The sequence below is a fragment of the Bufo bufo genome, chromosome 6 (assembly GCF_905171765.1).
Source record: "Bufo bufo chromosome 6, aBufBuf1.1, whole genome shotgun sequence".
NCBI lineage: Eukaryota > Metazoa > Chordata > Amphibia > Anura > Bufonidae > Bufo > Bufo bufo.
In genome coordinates this window covers 400,906,801-400,928,448 of record NC_053394.1, presented here as the reverse complement: position 1 = coordinate 400,928,448, position 21,648 = coordinate 400,906,801, and the positions used below count along the sequence as shown (strand labels likewise).

Genomic DNA, 21,648 nt, shown 5'->3' with positions numbered 1-21,648 from the left:
TATGATCACAAACTTATCAGTTAGACACACCTTCCTAGTTTGGAACTTTCCAATCATTGTCGGATGGGCGTGACCATTGATAAAAATGTGACATCATAACCTTACCCAGAATGCACTTTTGCTACTGTTGTATTGTCACCTACTGATACCTAGGTGGCACTTCTGTATAAGCTATTTGCATCATAGTATAAAGGGTTAACTTATGTAAGTCTGAATAAAACGTATTCTATACATTTGACCTTAAAAGCTTTAATTCAAAGCAATAGGGATTAATTCTGACACTTGTAGCAATTAGAGACAGACCTCTAGGCGTCTCTCTGAATGTTTCTCACACTGTTGATTTATGGACTATGATGACATGAATGGCCTTGTTTTCTCACAGAGATATCAGTACCCCCTGTCATGCCAAAGATGTGATTAATTGTTACAAAATCATACGACCAACATACATATAGGTCTCTCAGGAGGTGACCACATTATTATTTAAATACAAAATTCTTCAAGGGTCTCTAGGACCATCTGTGGCCCTTCTTCCTCTCTGACTGATTAGTAAAACTTATACTTTTATTATGTTTTAATTAAAAATGTACTGTTCATATCAGGAGAACACACACTATTAAAATTCCTCAGGATCTGGAGTGGGGTTCTGTGTTTTGTGCTTTCAGGTACATTCGCTTCCGCCACTATACAGCCTGTTCCGGAGGTGCCTGATACTCCTCAGGTAACCCTCCAACCTCTGCTTCTCTGTCTAGCTTCGCTTGCATTAAATCTCAGCTGTATATTTAGCTGTGTGCGTCTCTAGTCTGTTCCCTATCTCCCAGATCTTGAACTAAAAACTATCTACTGCTTCCCTACATGTTTCGCCGTTCCACAGCGTCTTCAGGAGAAATGCATTTCTCCAGAAGACGCCGTGGAACATTTGATGCCTTCAGTGTGAATCTACAATTTTCATAGTCATGAAAATAAAGAAAACTCTTTGAATGAGAAGGTGTGTCCAAACTTTTGGTCTGTACTGTATATGTCCTACTGATTGTCTTATGCTAAGGACTAACTAAGGCTCATTAAATTAATACATACATATTATATATTTTGCTTCATTAATAAATGCCTAATTGTATAGGTAATTATCACCAGCTGCATAGAGCTTATCTTTATCTCCTGTCATAAAACTACAAGTAGACAAGGACTCCTCTCAGACCGGCACATCCATGAGAAGAACAACACTAAAGAGCAGAAACCTTTGTATGACCTTACTTTGGCCTACTCAATACATACAAAATTGTAAATATAGTCGAGCATGGCTCTTAAAGGAAATTAACATCATCTTGACTAGAATGAATTGGATATCAATGCATTTACCTATGAAAAGGCACAACACGGTGTAATAGAATTCAGTGACTGCATCGGGCCCCGCTGCCATTACAACACCCCCTGTATTGGGCGTCATTCACTATTTTACACAGGGACACTGTTATGGGGGTGGTGGGCTTCTGTGGATGACACTGTTATGGAGGGGATCTGTGGATGACACTGTTATGGAGGGGATCTGTGGATGACACTGTTATGGGGGGATCTGTGGATGACACTGTTATGGGGGGATCTGTGGATGACACATATATAGCATAAGATGCTATACACTGCGTGCAGAATTATTAGGCAAATGAGTATTTTGACCACATCATCCTCTTTATGCATGTTGTCTTACTCCAAGCTGTATAGGCTCGAAAGCCTACTACCAATTAAGCATATTAGGTGATGTGCATCTCTGTAATGAGAAGGGGTGTGGTCTAATGACATCAACACCCTATATTAGGTGTGCATAATTATTAGGCAACTTCCTTTCCTTTGGCAAAATGGGTCAAAAGAAGGACTTGACAGGCTCAGAAAAGTCAAAAATAGTGAGATATCTTGCAGAGGGATGCAGCACTCTTAAAATTGCAAAGCTTCTGAAGCGTGATTATCGAACAATCAAGCGTTTCATTCAAAATAGTCAACAGGGTCGCAAGAAGCGTGTGGAAAAACCAAGGCGCAAAATAACTGCCCATGAACTGAGAAAAGTCAAGCGTGCAGCTGCCAAGATGCCACTTGCCACCAGTTTGGCCATATTTCAGAGCTGCAACATCACTGGAGTGCCCAAAAGCACAAGGTGTGCAATACTCAGAGACATGGCCAAGGTAAGAAAGGCTGAAAGATGACCACCACTGAACAAGACACACAAGCTGAAACGTCAAGACTGGGCCAAGAAATATCTCAAGACTGATTTTTCTAAGGTTTTATGGACTGATGAAATGAGAGTGAGCCTTGATGGGCCAGATGGATGGGCCCCTGGCTGGATTGGTAAAGGGCAGAGAGCTCCAGTCCGACTCAGACGCCAGCAAGGTGGAGGTGGAGTACTGGTTTGGGCTGGTATCATCAAAGATGAGCTTGTGGGGCCTTTTCGGGTTGAGGATGGAGTCAAGCTCAACTCCCAGTCCTACTGCCAGTTTCTGGAAGACACCTTCTTCAAGCAGTGGTACAGGAAGAAGTCTGCATCCTTGAAGAAAAACATGATTTTCATGCAGGACAATGCTCCATCACACGCGTCCATGTACTCCACAGCGTGGCTGGCAAGAAAGGGTATAAAAGAAGAAAATCTAATGACATGGCCTCCTTGTTCACCTGATCTGAACCCCATTGAGAACCTGTGGTCCATCATCAAATGTGAGATTTACAAGGAGGGAAAACAGTACACCTCTCTGAACAGTGTCTGGGAGGCTGTGGTTGCTGCTGCACGCAATGTTGATGGTGAACAGATCAAAACACTGACAGAATCCATGGATGGCAGGCTTTTGAGTGTCCTTGCAAAGAAAGGTGGCTATATTGGTCACTGATTTGTTTTTGTTTTGTTTTTGAATGTCAGAAATGTATATTTGTGAATGTTAAGATGTTATATTGGTTTCACTGGTAAAAATAAATAATTGAAATGGGTATATATTTGTTTTTTGTTAAGTTGCCTAATAATTATGCACAGTAATAGTCACCTGCACACACAGATATCCCCCTAAAATAGCTAAAACTAAAAACAAACTAAAAACTACTTCCAAAAATATTCAGCTTTGATATTAATGAGTTTTTTGGGTTCATTGAGAACATGGTTGTTGTTCAAAAATAAAATTAATCCTCAAAAATACAACTTGCCTAATAATTCTGCACTCCCTGTATATGTGTCATCCACAGATTCCCCCCCATAGCAGTTATATCCACAGATTCCCCCCCCATAGCAGTTATATCCACAGATTCCCCCCCATAACAGTGTCATCCAAAGATTCCCCCCCATAACAGTGTCATCCAAAGATTCCCCCATAACAGTGTCATCCACAGATTCCCCCATAACAGTGTCATCCACAGATTCCCCCATAACAGTGTCATCCACAGATTCCCCCATAACAGTGTCATCCACAGATTCCCCCATAACAGTGTCATCCACAGATTCCCCCATAACAGTGTCATCCACAGATTCCCCCATAACAGTGCCATCCACAGATCCCCCATAACAGTGCCATCCACAGATCCCCCATAACAGTGCCATCCACAGATCCCCCATAATAGTGTCATCCACAGACCACCAAAATTATGGGCCGGTGCATCTTATAGGGTGAAAAATACAGTAGTTAATCAGTCTGTTAGTTCGGTGGGTGACATATACCCATTGTCTGTGAGGTACACCTGCACTGTATATGTGACAGGGAAATTAATATAGTTAATCAGTCTGTTAGTTCGGTGGTAGTGATGTACGGCAGGGGTCATATTCGAATTCGCGATATTGGCCCACAAGCAAGAAGCAGGGAGGAATCATGACTTTAGATGGGAAAAATGATGAATATTCTAAAAAACGAATATATAGCACTATATCGAATATATTAGTTTTTTCGAATATTCGTAATATTCTAAAACAAGAATATATAGCAAAATAGCGAATATTCGAAAAAACGAATATAGAGCAATTTAGCTAATATAGTGCTATAATCTTTGTCTATTAGTTCAGATTGAAAAAAAAAAAAAAAAGATTATAGCACTATATTAGCTAAATTGCTCTACATTCGTTTTTTTCGAATAATCGCTATATTGCTATATATTCTTGTTTTAGATTATGAATATTCAAAAAAACTAATATATTCGATATAGTGCTATGACTCATTGGCCTACAAGCAAGAAGCAGGGAGGAATCATGTTTTTACTCGGCAATTGAGAAATTTCCGATACAAAATTCGCATTACAAAAATTCCCATATTACGCGATCATTACATTGCTGATTTTTCGAGTAAAAAAAATGGTAGAATATTCGAATTCGCGAATATTTGACAAAATATTCGCGAAATATTGCGACTTCGAATATGACCCCTGCCGCTCATCACTACTCCTAAAGTCAAAGATACTGCAGCCTTCTCATTGGCCCACAAGCTAGAAGCAGGGAGGGATCATGTGTACTGATTTTAAAAAAATCTTGAATATTCGAAATTACAAATATATATCACTATATTCAAAATTTTCGCGAATTTTCAAAGTACCTATATTCGCGATAAAAATTCGCAATTCGAATATTCGTGATCAACACTACTCTTCAGTACAATTATGTTTAATCCATTACAGATGTCCTTTTGGGATGTTATCCTCCCACATTCTATGTTGGCAGCTATTATATAACATAGTAACATAGTTTATAAAGCCAAAAAAGACATTTGTCCATCCAGTTCGGCCTGTCATCCTGCAAGTTGATCCAGAGGAAGGCAAAAAAAAAAAACTGTGAGGCAGAAGCCAATTTCCCCCACTTAAGGGGGACTCCAATCAGGCAATCAGAATAACTCCCTGGATCAACGACCCCTCTCTAGTAGCTATATCCTGTAATATTATTACGCTCCAGAAACACATCCAGGCCCCTCTAGAATTCCTTTATTGTACTCACCATCACCACCTCCTCAGGCAGAGAAATCCATAGTCTCACTGCTCTTACCGTAAAGAATCCTCTTCTATGTTTGTGTACAAACCTTCTTTCCTCCAGACGCAGAGGATGTCCCCTCGTCACAGTCACAGACCTGGGGATAAATAGATGATGGGAGAGATCTCTGTACTGACCCCTGTTATATTTATACATAGTAATTAGATCTCCTCTCAGTCGTCTTTTTCTAAAGTGAATAACCCTAATTTTGATAATCTTTAAGGGTACTGTAGTTGCCCCATTCCAGTTATTACTTTAGTTGCCCTCCTCTGAACCCTCCCCAGCTCTGCTATGTTTGCCTTGTTCACAGGAGCCCAGAACTGTACACCGTACTCCATGTGTGGTCTGACTAGCGATTTGTAAAGTGGTAGGACTATGTTCTTATCACGGGCATCTATGCCCTTTTGATGCAACCCATTATCTTATTGGCCTTGGCAGCAGCTGCCTGACACTGGTTTTTACAGCTTAGTTTGCTGTTCACTAAAATTCCTAGATCCTTTTCCATGTCAGTGTTACCGAGTGTTTTACCATTTAGTATGTACGGGTGACTTGCATTATTCCTTCCCATGTGCATAACTTTACATTTGTCAGTGTTAAACCTCATCTGCCACTTATCTGCCCAAGCCTCCAATCTATCCAGATCCCTCTGTAGTAGTATACTGTCCTCTTCAGTGTAACTTTACACAATTTAGTGTCATCCGCAAAAATTGATACTTTACTATGCAAGCCTTCTACAAAATCATTAATAAATATATTGAAGAGAATAGGGCCCAATACTGACCCCTGAGGTACCCCACTAGTGACAGTGACCCAATCTGAGTGTGTACCGTTAATAACCACCCTCTGTTTTCTATCACTCAGCCAGTTACTTACCCACATACAGATGTTTTCTCCCAGTCCGAACATTCTCATTTTATATACTAACCTTTTATGTGGTACAGTGTCAAATGCTTTGGAGAAGTCCAGATATACGACATCCATTGATTCACCGCTGTCAAGTCTAGAACTTACCTCCTCATAGAAACTGATTAAATTAGTCTGGCATGACCGATCCCTCATGAAGCCATGCTGATATGGCGATATTTGCTTATTTCCGTTGAGATGCTCTAAGATAGCATCTCTTAGGCCTCTTTCACACGGGCGTTGCGGGAAAATGTGCGGGTGCGTTGCGGGAACACCCGCGATTTTTCCGCGCGAGTGCAAAACATTGTAATGCGTTTTGCATTCGCGTGAGAAAAATCGCGCGTGTTTGGTACCCAAACCCGAATTTCTTCACAGAAGTTCGGGCTTGGGATCGGTGTTCTGTAAATAGTATTATTTTCCCTTATAACATGGTTATAAGGGAAAATAATAGCATTCTGAATACAGAATGCATAGTACAATAGCGCTGGAGGGGTTAAAAAAATAAATAAAAAATTTAACTCACCTTAGTCCACTTGTTCGCGGCCCGGCATCTCCTTCTGGCTTCATCTGATCTCTGTGCAGCAACAGGACCTGTGGTGACGTCATTCCGGTCATCACATGGTACGTCACATGATCTTTTACCATGGTGATTCACCATGGTAAAAGATCATGTGATGTACCATGTGATGACCGGAGTGACGTCATCAAAGGTCCTTGATCTTATAATTAATGCTCACCACAGGTCCTATTTAGTAAAGGGGACAGAAGGAGATGCCGACATTGCGATCATGTGGATTAAGGTGAGTTAAATGATATATTTTTTTTAACCCCTCCAGCGCTGTTTTACTTTGCATTCTGTATTCAGAATGCTATTATTTTCCCTTATAACCATGTTATAAGGGAAAATAATAATGATCGGGTCTCCATCCCGATCGTCTCCTAGCAACCATGCGTGAAAATCGCACCGCATCCGCACTTGCTTGCGGATGCTTGCGATTTTCACGCAACCCCATTCACTTCTATGGGGCCTGCGTTGTGTGAAAAACGCAGAATATAGAGCATGCTGCGATTTTCACGCAACGCATAAGTGATGCGTGAAAATCACCGCTCATCTGAACAGCCCCATAGAAATGAATGGGTCGGTATTCAGTGCGGGTGCAATGCGTTCAACTCACGCATCGCATCCGCGCGGAATACTCGCCCGTGTGAAAGGGGCCTTAGAAAACCTTCAAACAGTTTACCCACCTATAGTTTCCAGGCTCTGTTTTTGGACCCTTTTTGAATTTTGGCACCACATTTGCTATGCGCCAATCCTATTGACATGTATTGGTTTAAAATATTTTCTTGTCTTAAAGAGGACCTTTCACCGATTCTTACCCTATGAACTAACTATACAGACATGTGGAGCGGCACCCGGGGATCTCACTGCACTTACTATTATCCCCGGGCGCCGCTCCGTTCTCCTGATATGCCCTCCGGTATCTCCGTTCCCTAAGTTATAGTAGGCGGAGATACCAGTCCCTAAGTTATGGTAGGCGGAGTCTGCCCTAGCGCTGGCCAATCGCAGCGCAGAGCTCACAGCCTGGGAGGTTATTTTCTCCCAGGCTGTGAGCTCTGTAATGCGATTGGCCAGCGCTAGGGCAGACTCCGCCTACCATAACTTAGGGAACGGAGATACCGGAGGACATAGCAGGAGAACGGAGCGGCGCCCGGGGATAATAGTAAGTGCAGAGAGATCCCCGGGCGCCGCTCCACATGTATGTATACTTAGTTCATAGGGTAAGAATCGGTGAAAGGTCCTCTTTAATGTCCTGCTCATATTTGAATATTTTTTTAAATGTTTTTCTTTCCTACAACTTATGTTCATTCAGATTAATAAAGCAAATAAAGTTGTCAAATTTATTCTTAGACCCTTTTCCAAGGAATAAAACCATCATCTATAAACATTTTATATATGAGCAAATATTTGCAAAACGATTATCTTGACTGTGCAATACCTTCCATAGCCAATAAATTGGGGGGGTCACAATTTTTTATTTTCTCATAGGTGTTTTTAACTGGTATATTTGTTTCTTCTAAGCTTCAACCCTACAGTTATTCTATGGGTCAGTAGGGTTACAGTGATAACAATTATGTAGATTTTTACTATTTATTTACTATTTTTGCATAATAATAGTCCATTTCCTGCAACAACAAAAAAAATGATATTGCTGCATTCCAAGACCCAGAACTTATTCACTTTTCTGACTATGTAGCCATATGTGAGCTTTTGAGGTTCAAAGAACTTATTGATTAATATTTATTATTTTTAGAGTGGGTGGGAAAAAAACGATCCTGTAATTTTTTTTTACATTAACCAGCCAATTTAAATAAAATATCTTTATCATATGGGTTGCGATGGCACAAGCAGCATAAATCCATGAACCTTTCATGTCAGGTGTTAGCAGTTCAGGTTAGCGGAGGTGGAGTAATGGTGTTGTAAATGTTTTCCTAGTACACCCTGGATCCTCTGATATCGGTGGATGGACACTTGAATAGTGGGGCTAACCGAAGCATCCTGGCTGACCAAGTTCATCGCTTCATGGCAGCCAGGTTGGCCTATGGCATAAGGCTGCTTTCAGCAGGACAGTGCACCATGACACGTGGAGTCTATAGTCATGGACTGGTTCCTTGCTTCACTTGCCTTGACAGTACTCACATTTTAAGCTTATAGACCATCTCTGGGATGAGACAGGATATATTACGTGGAGGCACTGACATTGTCTGTCCACATGGGCCAATATTCCTGAAGAATGATTTTAACACCTAGTGGAATCTGTGCCACAATGAATTACTGCTGCCCTGAAGGCGAATGATGATCCAATGCTCTACTAGATGCGTGTCTCTCACAAAGTGGCCAATAAGTGTATAGTCATGAGAAATATTGTATGCAATGAATAATATTTCGTTATCTGGATTCTACTCACTTTTTGGATCACAGGTTTATTGATCATCAAAAACATTTTTTAATCATGATTTAATTACCCAACTGTTCTCCCTTTCTCCTGACTTTACTTTACCGTAAGACAAAGATATATCTACTAGTGATGAGCTGGAGGTGCCATTTTCGATTTCGCGATATTTTGCAAATATTAGATTGAATAGTCGTCTTATATTCGTCGAAATCGAATATTCATCATTATTCTATTTATCGTGAATAATATGCGATTTAATTATTTGCGTATTGCGATTTTCTTTTAACTGTATACGGCAACTTTCCTATTGGTTGGCTATGGCTAATATGTGTATTTTACGAATATTCGCTATGTTGCTATATATTCTTGTTTTAGAATAATACGAATATTCTAAAAAACGAAGCTATAGCAATATAGCGAATATTCGTAAAATACACATCTAGATTGCAATTTAGCTAATATAGTGCTATAGTATTTTTTTTATAGTCAAATTTTTTTTGTCTCTTCTGAAGTTCAGATTTGGAAAAAATGTACACTATTAAAAAATAAAATACTATAGCACTATATTAGCTAAATTGCAGTCTATATGTGTATTTCACAAATATTCGCTATATTGCTATAACTTCGTGTTTTAGAATATGACAAATATTCTAAAAAACAAAGTTGTAGCAATATAGCTAATATAGTCGTTATTTAGAATATTCGTCATTTTTTTTTTTTCAATCTGTACTGTTATTCCACTTTGGCATACTCCTCCCCGACAAGCATCCCCGTCACCATGGGAAAGCCTGTGGGTTAGAATATACCATTGGATCTGAGTTTTCACGATCTCAGGGAAAATTCAGATCCGATGGTATTTTCTAACCCACAGGCGTTCCCATGGTGACGGGGACGCTTGTCGGGGAGAAGTATGCGAACAGATTGGAAAAAAAAAAAGTGAATATTCTAAATAACGAATATATTCCCTATATTGCTATATATTTGTTTTTTAGAATATTCGGCATTTTATTTTCCATATGAAAACATGATTCCTTCCTGCTTAAGTTGCTTGTGGGCCAATGACTCATTGACCCACAAGAAAGAAGCAGGGAGGAATCATGTTTTCAGATGTTACAAAATGAAGAATATTCGATATAGCGAATATATTGCACTATATTCGTAATATTTGCGAATTAGCGAAGTTGCGATATTCGCGATTAATATTCGCTATTCGAATATTCGTGTTCAACACTGAGATCTACTTCCCTGTGTAAGTTCATTGATGTTTAAGACAATTCTATTTGTGGGTAAAACACTCTACATTTATAACATTATTATGGCCAGTGATGGCCAGTTCGCAGTGTTCGCCAGCGAACACATGCGATCTGCCATCTTAACTGACAAGTCCGGCGAGGCACAGGTAAGTCCTTACCTGTGCCTGTGCGCGAGCCGGTCTGAAATGAAATGCGGTCTCCGGGAGCAGGCCGTTCCGAGAACGCCCCCCCAGAGGCTGTTCTCGGAACTGCCTGCTCCCGGAGACCGCATTTCATTTCAGACCGGCTCGCGCACAGGCACAGGTAAGGACTAATTATGGCTTCTCCTCTGTGTGAATTTCCTGATGTTTAGCAAGAGATTTTTTGGAAGCAAAGCATTTCTCACATTCTGTACATGCAAAAGGCCTCTCTCCTGTGTGAACTTTTTGATGTGTAACAAGAGCTGATTTCTGACTAAAACATTTCCCACATTCTGAACATGAAAATGGCTTCTCCCCTGTGTGAGTTCTCTGATGTTTTATAAGATCTGATTTCTGGATAAAACATTTTTCACATTCTGAACACGAAAATGGTTTCTTTCCTTTGTGAATTCTCTGATGTGAAATAAGATCTGATTTACCTATAAAACATTTCCCACATTCTGAACATGGAAATGGCTTCTCACCTGTGTGACGTCTCTGATGTACAACAAGAATGTTTTTAGAAGTAAAACATTTCCCACATTCTGAACATATAAATTGCTTCTTCCCTGTGTGAGTTTTCTGATGCATAACAAGATTTGATTTATTGCTGTATTGTTTCCCGCATACCAAACATGAAAAAGGCTTCACCCCTGTGTGAGATCTCTGATGTGTGACAAGTTCTGATTTAACTCTATAACCTTTCCCACATTCTAAACATGAATATGGCCTCTCCCCTGTGTGATTTCTCTGATGTTTAACAAGCTCTGATTTCTGGATAAAACATTTACCACATTCTGAGCATACATATGGCTTCTCACCTGTGTGAATTTTCTCATGGTTTAAAAGAGCAAATTTAACACTATAATGTTTTCCACACTGTGAACATGAATAGGGTTTCTCTCCTGTGTGACTTCTCTCATGTATAACAAGGTATGATCTATTCCTAAAACATTTCCCACATTCTGAACATGAAAATGGTTTCTCCCCTGTGTGAGTTAACTGATGTGTAGCAAGATCTGATTTCCGTTTAAAACATTTTTCACATTCCGAGCATGAAAATGGTTTCTCCCGTGTGTGAGTTATCTGATGTGTAGCACGTTCCCATTTATGTATAAAACATTTCCCACATTCTGAACATGAATACGGCTTTACTCCTGTGTGAATTTTCTGATGTTTAACAAGATCTGATTTCCGTTTAAAATATTTTCCACATTCTGAACAGGATAATTGCTTTTCCACTGTGTGAGTTGTTGGATGTTCACCTCTTCTGTGATCTTTCTTTTGCTTAACAGTTTGTGATGAATCAAGAGGTAGGTCGCACTGAGAACAATCAGAGGGTTGATTCTTGGTTTCAAAAGCTGAGGTTGTACACGGGACAATGGCATTATTTTGATAAGTGTCTTGTAAGATACCAAGATCATCTGCTTTAAAATCTGAAGATCTCAGGTGTCCATTTGAGCATTTGGTACAGTCATCTGTCAAGAATAAAAGTGACTTATTTTTTTAATATTTATTACATATATAAAGAAGGTCTGGCGCTGTATTAGCAAGTAGAAAATGTTTTATTGCTCTCATTATGGGAAACAAATTAAGAGGCTTGCAGGTCTGATACCTATTAATGGCGACCAAAAATAAAAGCAATGATGTTACATAGCAAGCTTTTGAGACAAACAGACATAGTGATGCTTGATAACTAAGTTGTTACATATGTTTGCTATGTAACAGCGATGCTTTTGTTTTTGTCAGCCAATTAAGAGTATCTTACCTGCAAGACTAATTATTTTTTCTCTTAAAGGGACATAATAAATAAGCCAGGGCCTCATTTCTTTAAGGCCTCATGCACACCACCGTTGTGCGGACCCATTCACTTCAATGGGGCCGCAAAAGATGCAGACATCAGTCCGTGTGCTGTCCGCATCCGTTTCTCTGTTCCGTGGCCCCGCAAAAAAAATATAACATTTCCTATTCTTGTCCGTTTTGTGGACAAGAATAGGGATTTCTACAATGGGCCGCCTGTTCCGTTCTGCAAATTGCGGAAGGAACACGGGCGGCTTCCGTGTTTTGCAGATCCTCAAAAAATGGAACGGTCGTGTGCATGAGGCCTAAGAGTCCAACAACCCCCCTCCCCCAAATCCTGACTTAGGCCTCTCACCCAGTTAAGCCAGTACTCTCTGCTCTGCACTGATGAGGGTCAATCACCGAGAAACATCTATCTGCAGATGAGGTGCTGGCTTATTTATTATCCAAATCATGTCTCAAGGCCTAGTTAAAGGGTCGAACATTGACTTATAGGATGGCTGCCTTACATCTGGTGGCATCAGAGGCAGAGCATGATAAGAGCTCATTTGCATCACTTTCTACTGAGAATTGCAGAGGAGCATGTATGGCCTTTAATCATCCTCACACCAATTGAGACGCTCTCCCCAAGGAGAGATAGTCCCCCTCCCCCAAATCCTGACTTAGGCCTCTCACCCAGTTAAGCCAGTACTCTCTGCTCTGCACTGATGAGGTGCTGTCTTATTTATTATCCAAGTCATGGCCTAGTTAAAGGGTCGAACATTGACTTATAGGATAGCTGCCTTACCTCTAGTGGCATCAGAGCCAGAGATTAAGAGCTCATGGCATCCCTAAAGCATGCATGAGCCCTAAGACAGGAGGGTGGCAAATGTTGCACATCTTGGTAATAGTGTATTTGTTTCTGAAACATTGGGTAAAATAGGTTGTTCCTGAGATTTTTAACATAGAGGGTCATTTACTATACTGAAATACACTTAAATTAGGCGTATTTCAGTCACAGATGCGACTTTGCCTCACTCACGGCAGGTTTAAAATTGTGGGCGTGGGGAAGAGGACGGGCCAGTAGGCCTGTCTCATTCACCGTTTTCTTCGCCTGTTTTAGGTGTAGAAAATGGTCTAAATGTAAGACAGCTCGGAAGCTGTCTTCCATTTACAAATGGCACTGGATGCACCGCAATTATGGAGAGGCCTGCGCCGCTTCAGAACTTCGGTGATCCACTGCCAGCACAGGGCCTTTATTAAGGCTACTTTCCCACTAGCGTTTTTCTTTTCCGGTATTGAGTTCCGTCCTAGGGGCTCAATACCGGAAAAAAAACTGATCAGTTTTATCCTAATGCATTCTGAATGGAGAGCAATCTGTTCAGTATGCATCAGTTCAGTCCCTCTTACGTTTTTTGGCCAGAGAAAATACCGCAGCATGTTGCAGTTTTCTCTCCGGCCAAAAATCCTCAACACTTGCCGGAATGCCAAATCCGGCATTAATTTCCATTGAAATGTAGTGCCGGCATTAATATATCTGCATTGACGGATCCGTTCTTCCGGTCCGCGCATATGCAGACCTTTAAATCTGTGAAAAAAATAAATACAGGATCCGTTTTTTCGGATGACAACCGGAAAGACTGATCCGGTATTGCAATGCATTTGTCAGATGGATCCGCATCCGGATACGTCTGACAAATGCATCCGTTTGCATCCAGATTGCCGGATCTGGCAGGCAGTTCCAGCGACGGAACTGTCTGCCGGAAACCTCTGCCGCAAGTGTGAAAGTACCCCAAGACTGGCATCTATAACGCCGGTCTTAATAAATGTGCCCTATAGTGAAGTGCAGCAAATTGTAGGCTTCTCAGCTAAAATGATTTCAGATGCTTTGAAATCATTCTTTGTGGCAACCAAAACCTGAAAGAGGCGGAAGGAAGCAGAGAACTTCTTTCCGAATGGATCAAAGAAGATCTGAAGTTACCAGTGAGTACTTCTACAATCAGAACATGATTAAGTGACAGTTATCAGCAAGAATTCCCTGCAAAGAGCAAAATTGTTCTTTTTGGGTATAGTGGCCACAGGCAGTACGTCAGAAGACCCTCAAGCACTGAATTCAAGCCACAGTACACTGTGAATCATAGTGGTGCAAAAATCATGATATTGATATATGATTTCTCATGGTGTTGGACCCATCTGTGGCATACGAGGAATCATGAATCAGTTTGATTTAGAGATGAGCTAATCTGTCAATCTGTTTGCTGAAATATAATTTTGGGCTATAATTATACCTGCTGAATGGTGAGCAAGTAAACGGCAAAGTGAGCAGAAGGGGTGCTTTCCAACATTTTAAACATTCGCCTGAAATAAACCACAAAAAATTGTGAATCGAACCTTTTTGACAAATGGGGACCGAATCTTGAACTGGTAGAACCAGTTTATTCATCCTTAGTTTGAATATATCAAAATTCTTGAGGAGATCGTGTTGCCTTATGCTGAAGAAGAAATGCCCTTGAAATGTTCACTGCTGCCATTGCACATTTTGGTTATTTGTAATGGCATCTTAGATTTTAACCAAGAGATTTTCATCCGCGACATAGTCTTATAGCGATCATATGGCAATATAATATTTAATTTAAGGGGTCATTTAATTTCGGTTTCCTTTGAATGGAATAAAGGCCAAGCTATAGGGATCCAGATAGGCCAGCTTCCTTATAGTCTGGCAGGCTTGGACCATGGTCCATAATAGTGGGTTGTCTTTTAAAGATTATGGAACTTCATAATATAAAGAAGAGGGGGATGATATAATTGATGCCGCTGTTGTCCCTACTGACAAATCTGGTGACCTCTTCGAAGGGCCTGAGTACGTGTCCTTGACCAGCTGCCAGTGCCTGACCTTAAGACAACACATGCTCCCTGCTGAGGTGATCTGATGCATGATAAAATCATTCACCGCTTTATGCTGCTGGTACAAACACTCCAGAATATGCAAGGTGGAATTCCAGTGAGTTGTAACATCACTGATCAAGAGGTGCAATGGCAGACAGTTCTGTCGCTGCAAGTCCAAGGAGGAGCTTGTTGCCACATAAAAATGGCTAAAATGCAAAGACAGTCTCCTGCACATTGCCAGCATCTTCTGCAAGCCACTGTACTTTTTCAAAAAGTATTGCACCACTAACTTTATCACATGCACCATGCAGGGAGGATGTGTTTTTTCCCCCAAATGCAATGCAGCCACAATCATCCAGCTATGGTCTCTGAGCACCTTGCCCAGTTGGAGTTGGTGGGGTGATAGCGATTTGCTACTTGATGCACTTCAGCAACTGATCAGCTCTGCAGCTATTCTGGCCCAGAGTGATCAGCTCTAACACCATATGGCAACGCTTCCCTTCACACATGCGATAGGAGGGAGTGGATGCAACACTCTGTGCTGTTTCTGATGGGGATCGGAGGATGTGCATGGAGGAGAACATGGGGGAAGCACATAAGCACCTAGTGTGGGAACCAGAACGACACTAACATGGAGGCGTCAAGAGGACCTGGCCTGATTGCTGTGGTGCTGTGTTGCCACTGCCACGCAAAACATTGACCCAGTGGGCACTGAAAGACATGTAGTGTCCCTGCCCATAACAGCTATTCTAGGCGTTCATTGTGGAATGCACCTTACCACACAGTGACAATTACAAGGAGCTGCCCGCCTTCTCCACCACGTGTGAATACAAGGCAGGGATGGCTTTTTTTGAAAAATAGTGGCGGCAAGGTATATTCCAGCGAGGCTGAGTGCACACCATTAGCTCCCTAAAGGCAGCAGGCTCTAAATGATACGGCAGCGACTGCACTGCCAGCAACTTAAAGGCTATGTACACTTTCTGGGGATTTTTTTTTTAAAGGTTGAATTTTACTCATTTCGGGCTAAAAATCCCTTTTTCAATTGGTCTTTATTAAAAATATTCAGCTGTTCTGTCACAAAGGGTAACTGTTTTTCTAGCTGTGTGAATCGTACTTTTTACTTTCACTTTGTGACAGTCATCTAATAAACGTTCACAATAAGTTACTAAAAGGTCATATACACTTATTTAAGCAACATGCTTATCAGTAAGAACAAAGCTATAATGAGTGTTTATAAGGTCAGATATAAGGAGCCGTCAGCTTAGCTGCCTGAAGGAACATAGTGAAAATTTTGATCCTGCTACTAGAGAAACTCAAGGCTGCACAAAGACAGAGGTTAAAAATTTGTAATAAAGACCAATTGAAAAAAATATTTTGTTTGTTTCCTGGCCACACATTCCATTATCAATTACTGTTAAAATTGCAAAGAAGGAGGAGTAGTCCGAGTAGGAGAATCAGAAGCTGATGAGGACAATAACAAGGACGCTGTTCTGTATGTGAATGCTGCTTGGCTGCCGCAAAGGAGACTGGGAGAAGGAGAACAGTCTTGCTAGTGGCCAGTTCTATTTTCCCACTGGATCTGGTGATGCCGTTTCATGTGCTCCAATAAAGCCATGGTGCTTATGTCTGTGTTTGCACAGCAACTTTTTTTTAAACAACTCAAATGTGAGTCTTCTCTGCTTTATTTAGTGGTTACTACTGACCCGGTCGGTTATTTGTAGGAATGTCCTCTGTACATTGCTCATCTTCCATCTCATATGGCTCTGTAACATATATAATGTTCAGATCTTCACCCGGATTCGCAAACTGAAATAAATAACGTAAAAGTCATCAGACGGTTGGAGAAGTTGTGTGGAATGTTTTATATGACCAGATAAGAACAGCAATTAGAATGATGACCAACAATGACCAAACAGCAGGAGTTATCTGACCAAAATATCTGCAGGTCTCCTGTAGAAATCCAACCTGTTGGTTCCTTATTCCAACCAGCAGTCTCCATAACCAGAAAAGATCCAGACAATCCTGCCATCTCCATCTTTCTCATTATACAATGATAAAACATAATACTGGGGGATAAAACAAGACTGAACACAAGATCTTCACAGCCTTCTACAGATCATAGTGGACATTTTATGAGACCATATCTCCATCTACCTGATCATCCTGTGGGACATTGTGATGTTCTTCTGAACCATCCTGTGGAAGAAGATGACTGGGACATCTCTCCAGTGTTCTTCTCTCTTCCTTAACTGTAGGAAACACATCCAGTGACTAAATTCATTCCTTACATACAGATAATGAGAGGACGTGGGGATTTAGTCATGTCTATTACCTGGTGATGTGAGAGGCCGGTTCATCATGACGTCCTTGTACAGATCTGTGTGTCCTTCTAAATACTCCCATTCCTCCATGGAGAAATAGACGGTGACATCCTGACACCTTATAGGAACCTGACAACACAATTATACAGTCATCACCCAGACCCCTTCATAGTTTCCTGTATAATATCCTAGCATTCCCAGCAGTGTCACCTCTCCAGTCAGCAGCTCAATCATCTTGTTGGTGATCTCTAGGATCTTCTCTCTATTGATTTCCTCATGTATCAGGGGGTGAGGTGGAAGCCCTGTGATTAGGCTCAGGGTTCTTCCCCATCCTTCAGACATAGGGACCTGACAATGCTCACTAGAGGTCTTCTTCACTACTGTGTAGTCCTGGGTTTGGAGAGACACAGTAATAAACATCACTCCATACATTTCCACAGTCCTTCGCCTCTCCAGTCATGTCCATCTGTCAGTAACCTAGATGAGATGATGTAATGTGACATCATCAGAACCTCTCACCTCTCCAGTAAGCTGGAAGAGGATCTCTAGGGTGAGATTTATTATACTCTCCGCCATCTTGTCCCTGTCTCTATCCATCCTTGACGGGTCAATCAGAAAAGGATCTTATATAGAAGATATCCACTGAGCAGATTCTATATTGTAGGAACCTGAATGGAGAGAACATAAGAATGTAAAATCCAAGAAAATACAATTTCTGTAGATATTAAAGGGGTTGTCCAGGCTTTTACTATCGATGACCTATCCTCAGGATAGGTCATTATTATCAGATCAGCGGTGGTCTGACACATGGCACCCCCATCTCCTCATACAGCTGATGGGCGGGGTTGCCAGGTGTCGGACCCCTGTCGATCTGATATTGATATCCTTTCCCGAGTATAGGTCATCAGTATCTTTTCCCAGATAAACCTTTGAATAATTAAAGCGACTGTCTAGTTTAAGAAAAAAAATACAATGTACAATCAGAAAAATAAAGAAATATTCTCCAGCATCCGTCAGTATTGGTCGTCTTTATTGTAGATCAGCATAACAGTACATGCTTCAATCTTCACCACCCTCCACCACAGGCTAACATGTACTGTTATGCCGATCTACAATAAAGACGACCAATACTGACTGATGCTGGAGAATATTCCTTTATTTTTCCGATTCCATGAATCCATCATGATGGCATACATATGGAGATTGACCCCTGACCGCTGTAAGTGCAGGAACAGAAAAAGGTTAAATTGTCCCCTCCCACCACCATTCCCCAGTGCCAGTGTTAATTGTGATATTTTGTATTTTGTCATACCCAACATGAAGTTTTCCTACTCTCGTTTATCAAGATATCTCAGAAAAAAAAAGAAAATTTAAATGTTTTTTTTTTTTTTGGGAAGGGTTTTATGTGCCGTCATGATGGATTCATGGAAACAGAATAACTGGTAAGACTAATTCCAATTTTCCATTTCACCACCATGATGGCATACATATGGAGACCTATCAGATCACCAAGCTTGAAGAACTTTACATGCAAAGGACAGATCTGCAGTACCCGATAAGTAAAACAGGCTAGGTCAGCGCTAAAGCCCACCCATTAGTGCCAGCGACGTCATCGGGAACACAGCTAGGCAGAAGCCTCCGCCTAGCAGTGTAAAAATATAAACAAAACAGCCCTTGCCCCGTGTGATACAGAGAGGGGCAAGAGAGAGCATTGGAGCATGAAATGCTCAGATGCTCCACTCAAAGGGAATGTCTGGATGAATAGGCAGATATGTACAGGTTCAGCTCTGAACCCGGACAATCCCTTTAAGAGTTGATATCACTTTATAAGATAGACCTTGGCGTTTCAGGATGTCGACTTCAGGATCCATTCTGTCGATTTGTAGAATTCTGGATGTAGATGAACGATAAGTCTCTGTGCCAGTATATCTTTCCTCTTCGGAAGAATCCAGGGTTCCAATAGTGACATTCTTTTCAGTAGTGGAAACCAGCTTCTTTTTGGCCAAAAGGGTGTAATCAGTATGAGTGTCGTCTTTTCTTGAAGAGCTTTCTGTATTAACCTTGGGATTAGGTGAAATGGCGGAAAGGCATACGCTAGATCCCAATCCCAGGTTTGTGAAAATGCATCTATTGCCCCTGGGTTGTCCCTGGGGTTTATAGAGCAGAATAGACCTTTTGTGCTTTCTTGATGCAAATAGGTCCACTGATGAAGAGCCCCATTTGTCTTTTATCATCATGAATATCTCCGGATTCAGTGACCGTGCTCCCTGATCTAATTTCTCTCTGCTGAGAAAATCCACTACTTGGTTCCGAGATCCCCTGAGGTGAACTGCTGTTATAGATTCCACTTTCTTTTCTGCCTAGGAGAAGATTATTTTCTTGGTATTTGAGGTTTGACAAAGTTATATTGTCTGATAATATTTTTATATGATGACCTTCAAGAATTCTTGGTGCTGATTTTAAAGTTTTCCATACCGCTCTTAGCTCTCGGTAGTTTGAGGACTGACTACTTACCGTATTTTTCGCTTTATAAGACGCACTTTTTTCCCCCAAAAGTAGGGGGGAAATGGCCGTGCGTCTTATAAAGCGAATACTTCGCTGGCCGCTATGCTGCACAGCGCGGCCAGCGAAGTATCAGTGACAGTGTGGAGGGAGGAGGCGGGGCCCGGTGCAGTGACTCTACTCTAATACACCGGGCCCCGCAACTGTTAAACATTCAATCTGATCTATAGCTAATAGTATATGCTCTGTACGGCTCTTACTGTAGTACCGTAAGTATAGCGCAGACCGGCATCTCCCTCGGTCACGCGCCGCTTGCCGCACCTCCTTCCTCATGCGCCGTCTGCTCCAGCTCCCTCTGTCATGCGCCGCCTGCCCCAGCTCCCTCTGTCATGCGCCGCCTGCCTGTTCATTCATAAAGTGAGATAAGCAGGCAGGCAGCGCATGACAGAGGGAGCTGGGGCAGGCGGCGCATGACAGAGGGAGCTGGAGCAGACGGCGCATGAGGAAGGAGGTGCGGCAAGCGGCGCATGGCGAGGGAGATGCCGGTCTGCACTATACTTACGGTACTACAGTAAGAGCCGTACAGAGCATATACTATTAGATATAGATCAGATTGAATGTTTAACAGTTGCGGGGCCCGGTGTATTAGAGTAGAGTCACTGCACCGGGCCCCGCCATGAGTGTCTCCGCCTCCTACCTCCACACTGATGCATCTGATGGGGGATCTGTGGATGACATAAGTGTCATGCACAGATCCCCCCCTCAGTGTCATGCACAGATCCCCCCTCAGTGTCATGCACAGATCCCCCCCTCAGTGTCATGCACAGATCCCCCCCCCTCAGTGTCATGCACAGATCCTCCCCCTCAGTGTCATGCACAGATCCCCCCCCTCAGTGTCATGCACAGATCCCCCCCCTCAGTGTCATGCACAGATCCCCCCCCTCAGTGTCATGCACAGATCCCCCCCCTCAGTGTCATGCACAGATCCCCCCCCTCAGTGTCATGCACAGATCCCCCCCCTCAGTGTAATGCACAGATCCCCCCTCAGTGTAACGCACAGATCCCCCCTCAGTGTAATGCACAGATCCCCCCTCAGTGTAATGCACAGATCCCCCCTCAGTGTAATGCACAGATCCCCCCTCAGTGTCATTCCCAGATCCCCCCTCAGTGTCATTCCCAGATCCCCCCTCAGTGTCATTCCCAGATCCCCCCTCAGTGTCATTCCCAGATCCCCCCCTCAGTGTCATTCCCAGATCCCCCCTCAGTGTCATTCCCAGATCCCCCCTCAGTGTCATTCCCAGATCCCCCCTCAGTGTCATTCCCAGATCCCCCCTCAGTGTCATTCCCAGATCCCCCATTAGTGTCATCCACAGATCCCCCCTCAGTGTCATTCCCAGATCCCCCATTAGTGTCATCCACAGATCCCCCCATAACAGTGCGTCATCCACAGATCCCCCCATAACAGTGCGTCATCAACAGATCCCCCCATAACAGTGCGTCATCCACAGATCCCCCCATAACAGTGCGTCATCCACAGATCCCCATAACAGTACATCATCCACAGACCACCATTAGTTCAAAAGCTACCAAAAGCACACCTTTTGGTTCAAAATATTTTTTCCTTATTTTCCTCCTCAAAAACCTAGGTGCGTCTTATGATCAGGTGCGTCTTATAAAGCGAAAAATACGGTATGTCTGTGGACCAAATGCCTTGATAGAATCTGTCCCCTATTCTTGCTCCCCATTCTGTCTTGCTTGCAACTGTCTGGACCTGTATGGATCGAGATCTTTTCCATACTACCCCTCGGGTAAGATTTATTGACCATGTCCACCAGTAAAGGGAAGTTTTTACATGTCACTGAATGGCAACTTTGGAATCTAGGGATGCCTGGCGTC

At 42.2% G+C, this 21,648-nt stretch overlaps 1 protein-coding gene across 1 annotated transcript in view; it reads right to left on the bottom strand.

Annotated features, from left to right (window-relative positions):
* Positions 1-10,399: 10,399 nt before the first annotated feature.
* The window catches only part of LOC121004483 (gastrula zinc finger protein XlCGF57.1-like), a 245,584-nt gene continuing 234,335 nt past the window's right edge, over positions 10,400-21,648 (bottom strand). The window contains exon 5 of the mRNA XM_040436729.1: positions 10,400-11,742. Within this exon, the coding sequence (XP_040292663.1) occupies positions 10,400-11,742 (1,343 nt within the window). The remainder of the gene's footprint in view (positions 11,743-21,648) is intronic.